General features: G+C 42.2%; 1 protein-coding gene across 2 annotated transcripts in view; it reads right to left on the bottom strand.

Annotated features, from left to right (window-relative positions):
* The window catches only part of LOC119649168 (rap guanine nucleotide exchange factor 4), a 313,803-nt gene that overhangs the window by 195,065 nt on the left and 100,837 nt on the right, over positions 1-17,901 (bottom strand). For both annotated transcript variants that reach the window (XM_038051205.1, XM_038051199.1), the window contains exon 4: positions 13,258-13,349. In XM_038051205.1, coding sequence (XP_037907133.1) covers positions 13,258-13,349 — 92 coding nt within the window. The remainder of the gene's footprint in view (positions 1-13,257; positions 13,350-17,901) is intronic.

The following is a 17,901-nucleotide window of genomic DNA, read 5'->3' as shown; positions in this document are numbered from 1 at the left end:
GATAAGTCCTTGGGACTTATTGCGAGAAAGATACAGAAAGATACTGTAAATAAAATTTAAAAACTTTATGCTACTAAAGATATAGTTATGGTGTTCGAGCTCGAAATCAATTCAAGAAAAACGATGATGGTAGTAGCAATAAATTCGGAATTGCAACCTCTCCCAGGACGTTGCTTTCTACAGTGTAAATAATTTTCCCTTCTTTACTCTTCCTCTTTCCAATACGCTCAATAGGTGGCATACCCAAATGTTATACGGTTAAGAAGGGTGGTGAAATGTCGCTCCTATCTTCTGTTCCTCCAGCTTGTAATCCCTTACGAGCGTCATTTTCACTTGCATCAAAGAAAGAAACACCATGGATGATGGCCTAATCAATTGGGTGGATTATTCAACATGCCCGCTGTCGGGCCAGCTAGATACATAGTTTCCCTACTATGGAGCGGCCGCTAGGCTCTGAAGGCGCCCCGTGTTGAGCTTCAGGGGTCGAGACTCTTCAAGTATTGATCTCGTTCGAGAGGCCAATGTTAGCGCGTATCTTGTTTAGCACATCCTAAATTTACTGGTGAACACCATGTGGTTAATCTGATTAGTAGAACTTTACCGGTCAGTTAAAATCCAGCTGATCTAATGGCAAAATCTGTGTTTGGACTGTGTGCCACCAATGACGAAGCAGTGGAAGCTGCAAAAAGCTGTGAACCTATCGCCATTGTCATTATGGTCTCTCAGACCTTATGTGTCTATCATAGGTTTGAACAAGATGTTTTCAGAGTCCACTATAACGTTCAGATCAACCATCACCATGCAATGTCAACTTTACAAAGTCTCTCCTGGATTGCATTCAGTTACTCATAGAAAGCCTTCTTTTCTTCTGTATCGAGACTTCACGTTGTGCTATTGATATGTTATTCATTCTAGACCAAAATCTTGCAGTTAGTAGTCTGTCTGGTACCGATTCATGGGCTCGAGGACATATCTACCGGTTGCGCTAAGTATTAATCCGTCACTATATTCACGCTTCTTTCCGCCTAGCTTGCCAAAATTCAATACACAGTGTTACAGAGGCAGAGGGTTGTTTGTCGGAGTTGCACTATCTTACTTTGCTTAGTCGCAGAATGTCCACCTTTTATCGCTAAAATTATAGATATAAATTCCAATCATAAAACATAGAATTCTGCCAACAAAGGTCCCAGGTCCGTTTGAGAGAGGAGGAAGGAACAGTTCCCATAGCCTTAATGGTCATGTAACAATAAGGTGTTTCAGGAAGCAGATGGGAGAAACTCCTCTAGGTTAAAAGTATTTATTGTCAAATCTTCATTGCTTCGACCTGGGTCGAAATTGATAATAATTTCGACGCCTAGCATACACTTCAAAAAACGATCAATGAGACCAAAAAAAAGAATTCTCCGGAAGACCTGTCAGAAGCTGGAACACTGGTACCGTCAATCGTGTCTCGTAGACTGGTATGACAACAAATCAAAAACTAGCGTTGCAATGAAATAAAAGGTGGCATAAAAGCGTCGGGGAGTGAGTCATATACGTTATGGTTTACAGAATTTTTGTTTTGTGGGTAGAGTAGGAGAATACATTTACGCACTGAGTGTTGGACTCCCATAACGGTACTCTGTCGGGCTACCAACTAAACACCTTCATGTTGTCACAGAACTAGAGAGAGAACATAGAGCCCCTTCACCAAGAAAAGTGAGAAGAGGAGGAAGGGAATTGTTAGTTCAAGGAAACCCTGCCGTCCGGACTCTCCACCGGCTGAGCTCTACCTTCTCCGGAACAAAAAATAACAAGTCGGGAAACCGGAAGCTAAACGCTTCAGGTACGGAAGGTTTTGTGTATATATAGTCTTATATATATATATAGTCTTCAATTTTCAAAGAAGCAACAAATTTGAGGTATTATAACTTTGTTAGTAATAGTGCGATTTCCACCAAACTTGGTAAGATCATGTTCTATACTATAGCCTATATCACTGCACTATTTCATGGTACTAGGATGAACTTAAGGGGGGTTTCTAGCCAATTACAAAAAATTGTAGTAATATACTATTATTAACTTTATTTAAACAGCTATCGGCATGGAAGGTATTTCGGAGCCCAGGCACCATATAGTGGCAGCCTCCTGATTTTTTTCAGATTTTTCGGTTTGGTAGTTTCTGAGAATGGCCCCCTTAAAGAAGTGATCACTTTCAACCCCCTGCGCTCGGCACCCTTCCAAGGAATGTCAAAACTAAGATCGGCTTTAAAAAGTACTAATCGAGACCTTTAATTTGATACCCCACATGACTATATTTGATGAAAAAAAATTTTACACCCCCCTTTTGCATGTATGGGGACCCCCCCTTAAATTCGACGTAAAAGGATGTAATTGACTGTATGCGTGAGCGTTCACAGTTCCCATCTTTCTACCAAATTTGGTGTCAATCGCTATAACCGTCTCCGAGGAAAATGCGTGTGATGAACAGACAGACAGACAGACAGACAGACAGACAGACAGACGGACAGTCAGACAGACAGACGGTAAACCGATTTTAATAAGGTTTTGTGTTTACACAAAACCTTAAAAAGTATAGTAATATACTATTATTAGCTTAATTTGAGTAGATACCGATATGGAGAGTATTTGAGGCCTGGATACCGCATAGAGGCAGCTTCATGATTTTTTTCAGATGTTTGGGTAGGGCAGGTTTTGAGAATGGGTCTGATAAAGAAATTATCAATTTGGATCTCTTTCACTCCCCGCCTTTCCAACAAATGGTCAAACTAAGACTGGCATCGAAAAATACTAGGTGTAATCGACATCTTCCACAGCCCCTTTACAGAAGAAATAATTGTTTGCGATCGTACCTCCCCAATCTTATGCAGAGAAGACTGAAAGCCTCCATTCCTGCTTGGGCTAAAGCTGCTAATGGGCATCGGGAAACATTCCCGCGTATTTGATCATGGTGTCTATATAGCTCCCCATCTTTATACTTGGGCAAGGCGCTTGCGATACACCTCATTGCCCAGAGCAGTAGCCCATATCTCCGCGACTTAAAGGAGCCCAGACCCCGTTGTGCTGGTTAGAAGACGTCACCTGCTAGATATAATGCCCCCAATGTTCGCCATTAGTCGACTTAGTCCGTTGTTGCCTTGATCTGTTCGAAAAAGCTTATGTTCGAGTCGAGCGTCAGTTCAATATACTTAGCTGTTGACTTTGACTCATTATTTACTCTCCACTCGGTGTCAGACGCAAGATCCAGATTCTCCTTTTAATCAGTATGCCTACTTCAGTTTTTTCCAGAGGAAGGCTAAAACCATGACAAGTCATCCATCCACTTATCCATCACGTAATTATCTCAAATCTGCTTTGCGCCTGGTCAACAGTGTTTATCATGTGCATAATCGATCAGGCACGACGGGTTTGTCGGATCTTAGCAGGCTGCCTTAGAAGGCATTCCAGACGTCCAGCCCTAGTATGGATCCCTATGGTACCCCTGGTATGATCTCCGTTCTCTAGCACCAAATAAGAAGCGGTTTGCCAGATGATCCCACAATATGCCCAAGAGATAACCAGGCACCTGGAATGAACTGTCTAGTGTGCCTATCATGTATTTCTAACTTACGGAAGTAAAAGCGTTTCCAATATTAAGCGTTACGAGGAGCACCACCCGTTGAGATTGGCGGCTGTGTGCCTTAGCTTAATGAACCCCTCCACGACTTGCATGACAGCATTGATGTATCCACGGTCAATGCTGCTCTAAAACCGTACTGTTTTGGAAATAAGCCCTTACTTCAGTGAGTCCGTTGCTGATGAGATTTTCGTGCAATGGTTTCAGAGGTTGCCAGGTAACGTCTAGGTAACCCTTAGCCCATTGTATCCTGGAAATTTGGGAACAACATAATATATCCTCGATTCCCACGATTCCTCACGATTCATGTCAAGGAGGAATTATTAGCCATCCTTGCGTCTCTGGTTGGTCTAGAAAAAATCGTGATCATAGACGAATCACTCGCTTAAAATAGCGTGCTCATCTTTCACCATGTAGACAGTCAAGTTCAAACGCTCAACTGTCATACCTTCACACCAAATTTAGTGGCGCTCATAAAAGCGTAGGCAACCATGCATCTGGGCCAATCAGCAGGAAAACTTGTGGCACCGTTACTTGTCATGCGAAAGTCAATGAAGTTCTTAAATTGTATTATGTATTTGACCGTTCAATTGGTCACCACGGTTTGAATAACTTGGATACGGATATATCCGTAATCCTAGATTCTTTATAATTAAAGGAGCTAACAATATCTGGTCTGAAACTGTTTACAACGAAAAAAAAAAAGAGAAAATACCCACTGTTAACAAATACTAAATGTTAGCCAATGTCTGAGACGTCGATCTGCTTGGAAACTTTATGTTGTCGGCATTTCCCAACTCATCTTTGGCGCCGACTTCCTGCGGCCAAACAGGAGTTTGACTATTTACTTTAGAAAGGGAAGCCATTTATTTGGCAGCTCTTAAGCGAGCCCTTAATATTTGGGACCTGACAAGAACGGAACGTGCAGACAATATGACAGTTATTGTCGTCTAAATACCATCGCAGTCCCTGTTCGGTAGCCTATGAAATTCATTCAGTATATCGTCACTTGTCTGCGAGACGTGCTTTTTTTTTATGTAGCTTCTCCGTACACTGAACCAAATTTCCATTGTAGATACTGTTCACTGTCAATCGAAGCGGCAATCCGAAGATGATTGAAAATTTATTAAGACCCCTTGTAATCGCATTTCCATAAAAACCCAATAAAGCGTGTCTCCATAGGCAGAGACAGCTTTCCACACGAATTTCACTACTGACACGTTATCTTGCCTAGACGCCAATACCTTTCCACCGGATATCCATACAGACGAGCTCGTAGCTAAGCGAAAAAAGGATACTGAGCTACGTGAATTTATTACTCAGGTAAACATTGTAAGTGGGAAAACACCTATGTTAACTCTAGGTCGACAGTTCAACGGTTCGCAGAGAGAATCTCTTGCGCTCGCGGATGTATCAGCTCCTAGAAGTCCAGATCGGGAAGCTACATAAAGAAGAAATCTCCAACAAGAGGGTTCTATTTGGATAGCGTTGGACCATTTCCATCCTCTCATTGTTGTCGATATTGATCAACAATGTTAAGCAGATTTTTGTTTTGTCCAAAAGCCATACAGTTAGTCGATCAATCCCCAAATTCTATAACTGAAGCCTCTTTGTGAACAAACCAGGGTACTCGAGCCAGCGCTTTTTACAGCTAAACTATTAGCTTGTATGAGGACTAGGATTTAACCTTATCGGTCTACATGGAAATTTCTTAAAAGCTGCCATCATATGTTGCGTGGAAAACCCCCGCTGGGTTGACATTTTGCTATGGTTTTACTCAGTCTTGGTGCCTGCGTAATGAGGATTCAAATGCTTCCTCCGTTGATTTTTTGTTTAGTACCTCCCAAAGGATACCGCAAAATTGCTCTCTACCGTAGCAACAGGTCGCCGTTTGCCCCTAAGGATCTCAATTCGTGCCTGCACGTATTCTCAAAGCTTCCTAATGTCATTAATATACCATTTGAGGTTCAGTTAACGCTGATTCAACTTCAAGATCACTACAGTCACGGCTGGCTGATTTCCGATCGATGTGTACATACACTCTAGCCTCTCCGTTGCATTCTCCGGTGTTCGTTAACATCCGCATCTTCCCAAGCATATAAGGTGGCACCACCAAGTTCCATCTAGTGATGTAATTCTTTACAACTGCACCCAGCATCCAGCAAGCAACAACCAACATTTCGACTCCGTTGGCTCTTCGTCTGCAAGGCATCCTCAGAAACGTCAAAGTGACAATTTAACCTACCAAGACCATATCACCTAAGGCGGAATATTGTAGGTGATCTGCTGTACCCCACGAAATCAGTTTTCGATGATATTAGTTTAAAATTCAGAACTTGGGAAGTGAGCCGCAATTTTACTTCTGAAGAATTCGTCCTTAAATATTTCTATATTAAAGATTAAGTTTCTAGCGACTTCAAATTGTCAACATCTTGTTTGCCATATAAATGACTGTTTAGCAAATATTGGCACAGCGTGAACCCTTCCCATTTATATGGGTGGCTTTATTTATATGATAATGACTTCCAAACTCCTCATATAACAAAATGCTTGTTATTTCTCAAGAAAATCTCAATGAAAAAGAGGATTTCGTCCCCATCTTATAAAGCGCTTTTACTGTCGCTGTTTAATTAAAACTCTCATTTTGAGAAAATCCGTTCATGTGAATTCGCCTTCCAGCTTATGATTACATTAATAAGCCATGCATTGTTCAGCGAAGGCCTCTTCACTGCCAACACCTAGAACGTATTTATGAATTAATCCCGACACTTCTTGAAAATTCGTTATTGTACATACGCGTCGTGAAACCAAACGGGGCCCATTGTCTTCAGAATATTTTGTATAAGCCATTCTAGCACGGACCTAGAACGACTTTGTCATCCTTTTCAGCAGCTCCTCCTTTGTATCTCCTCATGAAAATTTTAAAGAGAAAACGCTTCACATGACCCCAATTTTCTTTTGAAATTTTTCGCTAAAGAATCAGATTTCAGGTCTGGAGGAGAAGGACGACGTGCAGGGAAACAGCAACTTCATTGTAAATCAAAGGACGATGTATGGAGGAACTTTTTAGGTGAAAATTGCTAATGAATCTGTCTGAAGCGCAAGTGAAACCAGACGAGGGTTTTATTCGAAGAGGATGAGATCTTCCTTGAATTGTGGAAAAGATGTTTTTCAAAGTGACACTTCCTAGGGTTTCAATTACAAGTGCCTAAATTGTGGCGAAGTGGTGACACTTTTAAATTGGTGCACTTCTCGTGAAACTGGCAGCATTATTATCTAGAAAGGTATTTTGAGGATTTAGTCACTCAGAGTCTCCTTCCGGGTTAAGTGTTGAATTTAGCTCGAACCTTCTGTTGGAAAACTTCAGGCTTCCTTTGAAACAGCTGGAATCTACGGATAGCATACTTATCTATATATAAATGTGCCATTGGAAATAAAGGCACGAAAAAAACTATAAGGATGATCGAATTTTCAATCGATTTCTTCTCTAATTAGAAAACACAGGAAACTTTCCCAATTGCTTTCCATGTGTTCACGTGGGAGGGTGCTTTTACCTTTGAACCTTTTCAGTTCAATTAGTTCCTATTAGAAATGCTTTCTGACAGGTAAATACCGGTCAGCAGCTTTGATAGGTGGACAGAAAAGGTGTGATTGCTTAGAAATAAACAAAAGTGATTTGTATGATTAGATGTAAATATATCCAGCAGAGTAATAACTCCGCCATGTTATTAACATAGTATGCTGGTCACAAGCCCAAGTAAAGGAGGAGGATTTGAGGCAATGTACTTTGTACTGTCCTCAGTAAAACCAAAATAACATGCTGAGACCAGGGAAAGTGATAAATAAAGTGTAGTTGGAGTTATTCCACTATGTTTAATCCTAACTGATCTCTCTTGGTGACAGGTTCCCTGACAAGCCGACCACGAAAATGCATCCAATGTTGTTAGAAACAAGATGATCGGATCGAGTAACAAGCCTCGGAAAAATGCTGGGGCGTCCTCCTCAGTCGACGCGACACAGGGTTCTTGATGCATGGACGGCGTTAGGAAGTAAGTAAGTTTGTCTGAACAAAACAAATGTTGGCACCCTAACCGGAAAGACCGGGAAACTCGCAAGAGCCCTTTGGGAGGTGCGCATTGATATCTGCGCTCTGTAAGAAACCCGATCGTCTGGTGCCAAAAGCTGCGATACAGAACGCGAACGCGGTAAAAGTGGCTATAAACTTCTCTATTTTGGTAGCCGACACACTCAATACGGTGTTGTCATTGCCGTCTCAGAGGATTGCTGTGATACCATTAAAGAAGTCGAACGATTTGATGATCGGCTGATAAAGCTCACTATTATATCAGCTGATCCCACTATTCACTGCTTCATTCGTTAATGAATGAACGCAATTTTGACAACCGTATTTGGGAAATAATTGAAATAACCATGAATCAAGCCGGATTTGTCAAGAACTGTGGACCTACTGGCACAATACACGCTGCGCGGTTACTCATGGGGAAACACCGTGAGAAACATCGCTCTCTTTACATTGCATTTCTGGATCTAGAGAAAGTTTTTGACCGTGTACCACACGAACTCATCTGGTATGCTCTGCGACAACCCTTAGTGCCAGAAAAACTCATGGGCTCCGAAAAGTAAAGTTCGAAGTGTGGCAGATGTATCAAAATCGCTTCGTGTCTCTGTTGGTGTTTATCAAGGAAACACCCTCTCACCACTTCTCTTTGTTCTTGTTATGAACGCTGTCACATGGGACATCCAGCGCCCTATGCTCTGTTTTATGCAGATTATGCTTTCCTAGCATCTAATAGCAAAAATGATCTCGAGTAACTTGTCCAAAAATGGAATGATCGCCTCATGCAACACGATAAGTGCTTCACGCATTAACGCAACCTGGATGAAGTGGCGTTCCACAGCGGTTGTTCTTTGTGATCGACGTATCAACGAACGTCTCAAAACTAAAATTTACGGCAATGCCGTCGGTCCTATCGGTCTCTATGATTCTGAGTGTTGGCCGACTATAAAAGACGATGAACGGGATCTTACAGTAATGGAGACGAATATGTTGCGTTGGACTAGTGGCGACACGTTTTGATCACATCCGAAATGAGGATATCCGCGATCGACATGAAATTACACCGATCGTGAAAAAACTACAAGAGGAGCGTCTTCGATGATATGGTCACGTAATTCGCACCAACGATAAATCACTTGCCAAGATTGGTCTGAACATCGAAGTCGATGGTGAACGACCAAAACACAGGCCGAAACAACGGTGGCTTGATACGCTGGATGTTGATTTAAAAGCCTCGAGATTGGATCCAGATCAGGCATTTGATAAAATAAAATGGCGGAACTGATCACGATGAGCCGACCGAACGTGTGAACGCGACAAAGGCTGAAGAAAAAGAAGAAGAAGCTTGTAGCAGTTCACTACACCGAGTTTGAACTATTTAAGTCATAAGAAGTCAAAGACTTCGAATCCACCCGAGACTTTGAACAATAAAGTCTCTGCTGAAGCACCGATTTCGGAGGACTCGCCAGATTCACGTTCCACCACGGAGAAATCTGTGGAAGACATGCTTTTCACTTCAGTGGAAAGCCTAGACTCAATGTCTACGAAAGGTCGGCTGGAAAGAAAAGTGCAGCAACTCGCATAATGCGGGGAATTGGTAGGTCTATATTCAAATCGCGGCGCGAATAAGCTGCTGCCGGTTGAGCTTTTTTTGCTAAAGTTTGGGTTGGCATATTTGAAACGTCAGAGTGCTGCCGCTGTTTCAATTCACTCCAGCATCAGGGGCATTCGGAGAAAGGGCCTGCTTCGGATAATCCGCCGACGACCGGGCTCAAATTGAATTTGTTCTAAATTGAATATGTGAAGGATCTGAGTTTCCTCATGGGAACATGAGTTCAAGGTTGCAACCAAACCTAGTGTCCGATCGTCACGATGGAAAACTATTCCATTCGATTCTTTTTTGTTCTTTGCCAAGATTGATGCAAGATTCTTATGAAACTTGCTATCTTTTAAATATCACATTTATCTTTATTTGCTGGAAGCAAGAAAATATTCTGTATCATTTTAAAATCACCTCTCCTCTTACCTTAGTAAGTTATCATACTCTAGCTAGGTTCCTCACGGATTGGTCACAAAACATTGCTTGGAAGGACAGAAGGCAACCAAGTCTTCCGCATTTCGCCTTCTCTTTACGCGCTCTGCTTTCCCAACTTTCAGCTAAATTCTTCTTATTACAGAGCGCAGCGAATTTCCTCCTCAGCACCTCCCTGACGATGTTCTTAGGGCTTAGGCAGATTGGGGGATACGCCGTCACTATATCGGGAACTAGATGCAAGGAGGTCAGTTATGGTGTTCGCCCCCTCTTTTCTCTTATAGCAAGCCATACGTTGTTTAAAATATTCGTGCTTGATGGTATGTGCAGCTTGCTTAAGTCTACCTCGAAAGCCCGCGTAGACTCTTACATCTTTCTTTGAGTCGTTGGAAGATTTTCCTTCTTCAAAAGTCTGCGCGCGTCGCGGTTTCTCCGTTCCACCAATAGTTTCACCTTGGGGGTTCACGGTCTCTGCATGGCACCATCGCATGCTTTCGTGATGGGTTTCATTATTTGTGTTATCATTTCTGTAGGCACACCATCGGGATCATCCCTTTCGAACGGTTTCACCAACCAACCCTGATTTCCAGTTCGCTATGCGCGGGATCGCACACCACCCATTTTTGGTGTGAATAAAAATTTTGTGAGGTTCGCTGTGAAAATAGTGCTCACTAGCAAAACAGATCATTCTTCTCCCCAAGGTGGTACTCACATATCACGTCAAATCGTCTATTATACCCAAGCCGCTATACATTTTTGGTTTCGACTTCTTACATCCGAAACCAGTACACCTAGTATTTCCTTGTATTGCGCCATCGTTGGCGGTGTATAACAACCGTATATGTAGTTGCCAACTATTTCAATTTTGATGAATCCAACTTCTGGAAACTCGACCACTTCTTGGATGGCTTGGATTTCCTCACGTTCTTGCCGCCTCTCCATTTACATCTTTGGCCCATTCCGGCTGTTATTGTTGCGATAAGATTGGCTGGTTATGGCCGTTTACTGTGGTCTGTGCTGCAGTTTCAGTTCCACCATACTTCATATACACACTATTGCGCAAATGATAAGCTTACTGCAGCCGATACAAGTATAAAGAAGAAGAAAACACATCTATGACGACCGGAATTCGTACCCGGAGCAACAAGACCGTGAGGCTAACACTCTATCCCCTCAACGATAGCACCGTTAAAACATCTTACAGCCCATCCTTTCCTAAACACTTGAGATTTTTCTCTCTATCTGCGACATGTTGACAGTCGACGCCGTTTTTTTCTTACCAACACTCCAGGGTCAACTTTCGGCCCTTCGAATGTAGGACCTTCTCCTCCACTTTGTATGCATTGACGTGCCTCCATATGCATTGTTAAGTCTCCTAATTATGGATTCTTGCAAAGCTAAACGGTCTGCCTGTCATACGCTCTTTTCAGAGATAGTTAGACGTTTTGATGCAAAATCAGGTAAGACAGTTGCAATTATGGACCATCACGCATCCAGTAAGGACGTCATTCTAAATTGAGTTTAAAGAGGGTGGATCTCATACTTGCAGAACGGGGTTGTACGATTTTTTGTTTACCTAAACAGCCATATGGTATCAAATACAAGGTCTCGGTTATTACTGTCCAAAACAGATCTTAGTTCTGTCACAAGTGGTCAATCTGAAGCAAATTCACGATACCCCGTGAAGCTTTATGATTTTAGGGATTTTGGGCGTTGGGCGTCATTTGCAATACTAGGATTATTCGGAAAATATGTATTATTAACTTTTAAACGGAACGAAACCTTGAAGCAAAGTGACAAATTGCTACGCCACTACTATTTTATTCGATTTCTCAAACTTTTTAGCAGTAATCCTACCCCAATTTTAGGTTAAATTGACGGGCCTTGATTAGAATGGGTTCACTATATACCTATCTGTTGGTACTTTTTAACCAAAGGCAGCTGTAACTAAAGATATATAGTATCACATGCATTTAGTAAAGGATATGACAGATACCACTTATTGCTCATAATCAGATCAGGATGGTTTTTATTTTGTTTACGCTGGTGAATCTCAAGCGGAAGTCAACTTGTTCCTCCTCGATCAAATATTCGAAGTGTTCTTTGATGTGACTTAAAATTGTCTAAGCTATGCTTTTTGAAAATGAAGATATCGTACACGCACATCTCAAATTGACAACTGTATATCAATATGCCGGATGTATTTCTATGCTATTTCTATCTCTGTAAAAATGAAGTGTAAAAATCTATTTGGCGGCAATGGTGTTTCGCAACGTCAATCGCACCTTTATCTTCGATGCCACTAGGCAAGTTGTAAAACGTGCAGCCCCGAGTTGGGGTAGTCAATTCGAAAATGGAGTAAAGTATTATAGTTCGTGTTCACCGGCGGAGGCATTCCAATCAGTCTTTGTGTCAGTCAGCCATGCGGTTGACCCTTTTTTTGTTCCCTTTTTACGCTTCCCTTTCGTGCCATATAGAATTTTATCGCCACATTGGTGATCCCTCCATTCCGATGTTGATTACTGCCTCCTAACTCAAATCTTACAATTAAAGTAAACTCTTGTTATCTATTACAAAAGCTGTCCTGAATTTCTCTTAACATTGAAAAAGGGATCCGGTTAAACTCTGCAAAGAGAGTTAGTGCAACGCCTTCCTTCAGTAGGGTGAAAAAACAGAGCGCTTCGCTAACCTGATATGGTTCGTAAGTAACAGAATGAATGGCCAAAACCCACTACATTTTTAGTTAGGCTCTGTTTTTTTTTTCGCTAATTTACACGATAATTAGAGAATAAATTTTTAGAAACCACTAGTCCAATTATATCCATCTGCTTTTATTTCATGAAATTCGTGCCTAGAATGAAATGACGGCGCGATGATTGAGTTGATTAAGCATCAGTCTCTAGATAACGTTGTTTTGGACTGCTGCAAGTTGATTATTTGCGTAGTATTAAGTGTGATGATAGTAAAATTGAAGCATAGTCTCATCGACAATAAATAAAGGAAAAATGTGGATAGGAACGATGTGGTTACTCTATATTCGACGAAGGAGTGAAAGATGCGTCCTACACTAAGCAATCTGAACAGCTTAGTAGCTAGAAACAGAAACTAATTTGACAGGATAGTAATATAACCATAAAATTCGAAACAAAGTAGTAAGAAGTAAATTGTTTCCTAATTTTGTCATATTAAAATACCATTGTTTGACCACACTTACTTAATCCCACCTCACACATGATTACTACAAATAATTTATTAAGTAAAACAAAGAACTCGTACTAAAGGCAGGGTGAACTACGTCAACCAAAACAATTACACTTCCTCGGCCAAGACTTTATTATTGTCGGTGCTACGAATGCTTCCAGGACACCAACTAACTCGAAACACTTCCACCACAAGAACACAAGTTGCATGAGCAGAGAACACTTCCTCCTTTCTTTGTCCGAGGAATGCCAATCAAGATTAAACTTACAACAAGGAATCCACAAGAGAACATAATGTCTTATGCTTACTTACACCACTTATCCAACTCACCTTGCTCTCGGTGTCAGGTGCATGATAACGTACTTCCAACGAGCCACCCAGGACGGCATACCAGAAACGACCTTGCTCTCCGGCTCGAAACACTGTAAGGGAAAAACAATTCATTTTCGGTAAGTAAAAGTCTTTTGTCAATTTTGGGGGGTGAAATTCAAATTAAAGTTAAATTTTGCATACGTGCGAGTATAGACAAAAAGAGGGTGGGTCATAAATGTTGGGAAATATGCTAGCGTAGCGTATCTATGGACTAAATTGGTGCCAATTTTATTTGGCCTTCACATATGCTCCAGAGAGTAGTCACATGGATTTACTGTTTCCGAAAATATTGCATTTTATTGCTAGCTTAAACTCGGGTTGGTAGCTTACAAATTCGTTTGACTCATCGCAGGAGTTTTTTATTGAACGTGTCCTGATTATTTACATAAAACAGTCAAGGGCACAAAGTTTCATCCTCAATGTGTGGTAGAAAAATGAATGAAATGAACTTTTTATTTACCATACTTCTTACTCTTAACCTAGTTTCCTTGAAAAGCGTTTCAACGCCGGAATCGTTGTTCCTAGTCTTGACAGTGGTGTCGCGTTCTCAAGAAGAATGGCCTTTATAACATCTGTCACATACTTTTGGTTTCTCTACAGGTTCGAAATAAAATTCTCTTAAGATAGTTTTTAGGAAACCCTACGATGTTAAAAACCAATGAAGATGCTTGGTTGGTAAACTTTTTATTTTTCAAGGTTTTCCATCAAAAAAATCGGTTTACTGCCTCTTTGGCCGTATGTCTGTCTGTTCGTCCATCTCGGTGTTCATCTTCCTTGGTGGGTATCACAATACTCATGGTACACCCTAGCTATGCGCGTTCATTCCTTCCATTGCTGCTCTTAGGCATGGGCGTACCTTCCTACCGTACCCTCTACGCAACCCACAGCCAAAACCTCGATGTATCATTCCTGCAATTGCGAATACTGCTTTATCTGACGTTGTTCGGAATGTATTCGTCACTCTTACTATCCTCAGACGATATAATAATGATAATAACAATCTTTGACGCGATAATCCAATTGAATCAGGGCCTTGAAGCATGTTAAGGCACTTCATCCAACTACAGTATACTGTAGGAGGCCATGTGGTCGGCATCGTCCTCACCCGAGATTATTACCCTGATATGACTGAGGTTCTCATTTATAACAGAGTCGACTGATATATGACAGCCCGTCACAATAAAAATCTCTGGAGATGACATACTGCCGATAATTTCAACTTGTGCGCTTTAGCACTAAGGGCCATCTGCCAAACTGGTGCCTAGTAGATATGCACGCTATATGGGGGCCTTCTCGGTGAGTTTGGGCCTTCTAATGATGTGTATCATTCCAGTTAGTGAAGTTCCACAATTCCGCACTTTTTCGCTCGAGTAAGTGAGGTGTTCTTACCGGTAGCCGTCTCTGTCTTTTAAGTTTGGTATTCCTTAATTAGCTTGATCGAAGTTCGTTCGCATGTGGGTATTAGGTATCCTGGGCAACTTGGGGGGTTTACTCACTCTTAACTTTCCCCAGGAAATTATGAACTCGTCTTCACGGCTACGCAATTACCTGGTTTTGTTGTTCCAACAAGATTTGGTTAGTCTGGAGCATTATTTCTGTGACTTGGCATAGAATTATTACCAACTGCGAACGCATTGCTGATAATTTCCCTAAATAAGCTAGTGAACATTTCTATGTCAACGACATGACCTTATGTCTCTCAGATACATCATTCTTCTCCATTACGCAGTAACAGTATAACTTGATGGGCACTATGTTTGTATCTAGTCGGGCCATTTTACTCCTAAGAGCACTGGTTATGAAAGTACCAACTGCCACTAAGCATACTTTTCCTTCACGAAAGATATTGATGCTTGCAATACAGATGGTTGTCCACGACCGTAAAATGATTGTGGTTTTATTGAATAGATCTCATTTGTTCCTTGTCTTTCTCACCAAAGCCTGTATCTTTCAAAAAATGTATTCGGGGTCTCGCTAGTAATTCCTTACCCCGCGTCCTTTTAGTCAAATCATCTATGATTACTTGTACTGCTGCTATAGCCGTAGCAGAAGGTACTTCCTCTCTAATCGTACAGCTGTCCCATCTGATCTCGATGGCTTCCAGCAACTTGCTTGTCCACACAGTCGAACTACCTGTCCGTGTCAACCTATCTATCTGCCCGTTTGTCCTTTTTTGCTGATCTGGAAATCCATAAAAGATACGTAAACATATGTTGTGATTACACAGAATTTCTAGCCACTAAAACCTTCTCTTAACTTCTGCATCATCACCATCAATAGTGCAACAACCGGTACCTGGTCAAGGCCTGCTTTAATAATTGACTCCAGACATCCCGGTTTTGCGCCGAGGTCCACCAATTCGATATCCCTAAAATCTGTCTGGCGTCCTGACCTACGCCATCGCTCCATTTCAAGCAGGGTCTGCCTCGTCCTCTTTTTCTACAATAGATATTGCCCTTATAGACTTTCCCGGCAGGATCATCCTCATCCATACGGATTAAGTGACCCGCCCACCGTAACCTATTGAGCCCAATTTTATCCGCAACCTGGCGGCCATGGTATCGCTCATAGATTTCGCCATTGTGTAGGCTACGGGATCGCCCATCCTCATGTAGGGGGCCAAAAATTCTTCCGAGGATTCTTCTCTCGAACGCGGCTAAGAGTTTGCAATTTTTCTTGCTAAGAACCCAAGTCTCCGAGGAATACATGAGGACTGGCAAGATCATTATCTTGTACAGTAAGAGCTTTGACCCTATGATGAGACGTTTCGAGCGAAACAGCTTTTGTAAACTGAAATAAGCCAACAACCGTGCGCGAAGTTCATCATCGTAGCTGTTATCGGTTGTAATTTCCGACCCTAGATAGGAGAAATTATCAACGGTCTCAAAGTTGTAGTCTGCTATCTTTATTCTTCCTGTTTGACCAGTGCGGTTGGATGTTGTTGGTTGGTTGGTTTTTGGTGCTGACGTTGAAACCATATATTTTGCCTTGCCTTCATTGATGTGCAGCCTAAGATCACGCGCCACCTGCTCGATCTGCGTATTAGTCGCGGGCACGTTTTCATTTCTTCTTCCTCTCGCAACCTACATTGAATCTGCCCCTCCATGGGTTTGACTATATTCCAGTTTTCCTCGCATTTAAGCATTTCCCAAATTAGATTTTCTGGTGTTACCCTCCTTCGCAATGTCCCTTCTAGATTCCTTCTCCCTCTAAGAAACTAGGACAATACAGGAAAACATGGTCTTGGAACTGAGAGTCCATCGGCTCCATTATTATTGTCATCTGCTCAATGATTGCTCGTTTTCGGTTACTGCGTGGGCTGCATCATTTGAGACAATTCTGCAGGCACAGTATACTGTTAATTCGATCTCGTTGTAAACGGTGCTAATTTCTTTGGGCATTGCACGTGGTATACCGTGAAGCTGCTGAAATTGGCACCTGGGCAAAGCATTATAAAGCTATAAGCCGCACACTATTGCATCCTATTTGGCAACACCCACGATAGATTATTGATAATACTGGAGTTCCAAATCGCCAAAATTCAAAATTTATGCCAAAAATTTCATCAAAACTAAAGGAATATTTTTGTTGAATTGGTTACTGGACCAGGACATGGGCTCAAGAAAAAATACATAAAAGACACGATTGAAGAAGCTATGGTGATGCCAAGCGCATCATGGAAGGACGAGCTGCTGGCATCCAGCCAGGAAACAGTAGCCAAGAGAGCAGTACAATCGATACAAGCAGTAGCACTGCTGTGCTGAAACCAACCACAGGAACCTCCCAGAGTGAGGCAGCAGACGGGTTAGTGGTCTCTGGCTTGGAATACACAACCGTCAAGCTGGGTGTAGCGAGTATCAGCCATAGTACTCCTAACGCGCAACCATCGGTGCATCGCGGACCCTTCAAAAGCAAACATCCACAACAAAGTCGATCACCGGAAAGAAGGCTAATAAGCGAAGGCCCTGCTCAAGAGCCAGTACGAGAAGACCAGGCATATTATCAGAAGGTTGCTGGAAATAAAGAGGCCGGCACTGTCGACGAGCAGAATGAAAAGGACCTCACTAAATACCAGGCGCTTTTGGCGGAATATAACAGCAAACGCCTGGCAGACTAGTTGAAGACGAGGCCCACCGTTCTCAAACACAATCGATCAAAAGACGAGGTCGAACGAAAACACAAACGGAGTAAAGCGTCCAAGAGCTCGAACGCTAAACAACCTATGCAGAAAGGTAAGCAGCAACATCCAGCCGACGAGCCACGAACTGCGAAACCCTTCAGCGACGCGGCCAGCAGCCACTTGCGTGTGGTGCTGTCGAATGAAAATTTCGCTATAGGCGAACCAGCACCGGAGATGTGGACGATTGCTGAGACTTGGCTGTCTTAGATGGTCATCTCCTGGAACGCCAAAGGCGAACGCATGGGACGCATCCCTTGCTTTGATACCTGTCAGTTAACAACGACCAATTCTCTAGGAACTTTCTCGGTTCATGTGTTCTTATAATCAAAGACATCTGAGAGGTTCCAAGGCTGAAAGTTATCCCCTCCGGGCAGATTCCTAGGGGACCGGTTGCTTGGATCTGATTGACGAAGATCTGCATG

This window comes from Hermetia illucens, chromosome 1, assembly GCF_905115235.1.
Source record: "Hermetia illucens chromosome 1, iHerIll2.2.curated.20191125, whole genome shotgun sequence".
Lineage (NCBI taxonomy): Eukaryota > Metazoa > Arthropoda > Insecta > Diptera > Stratiomyidae > Hermetia > Hermetia illucens.
This window is presented reverse-complemented; position numbering and strand designations above follow the sequence as displayed.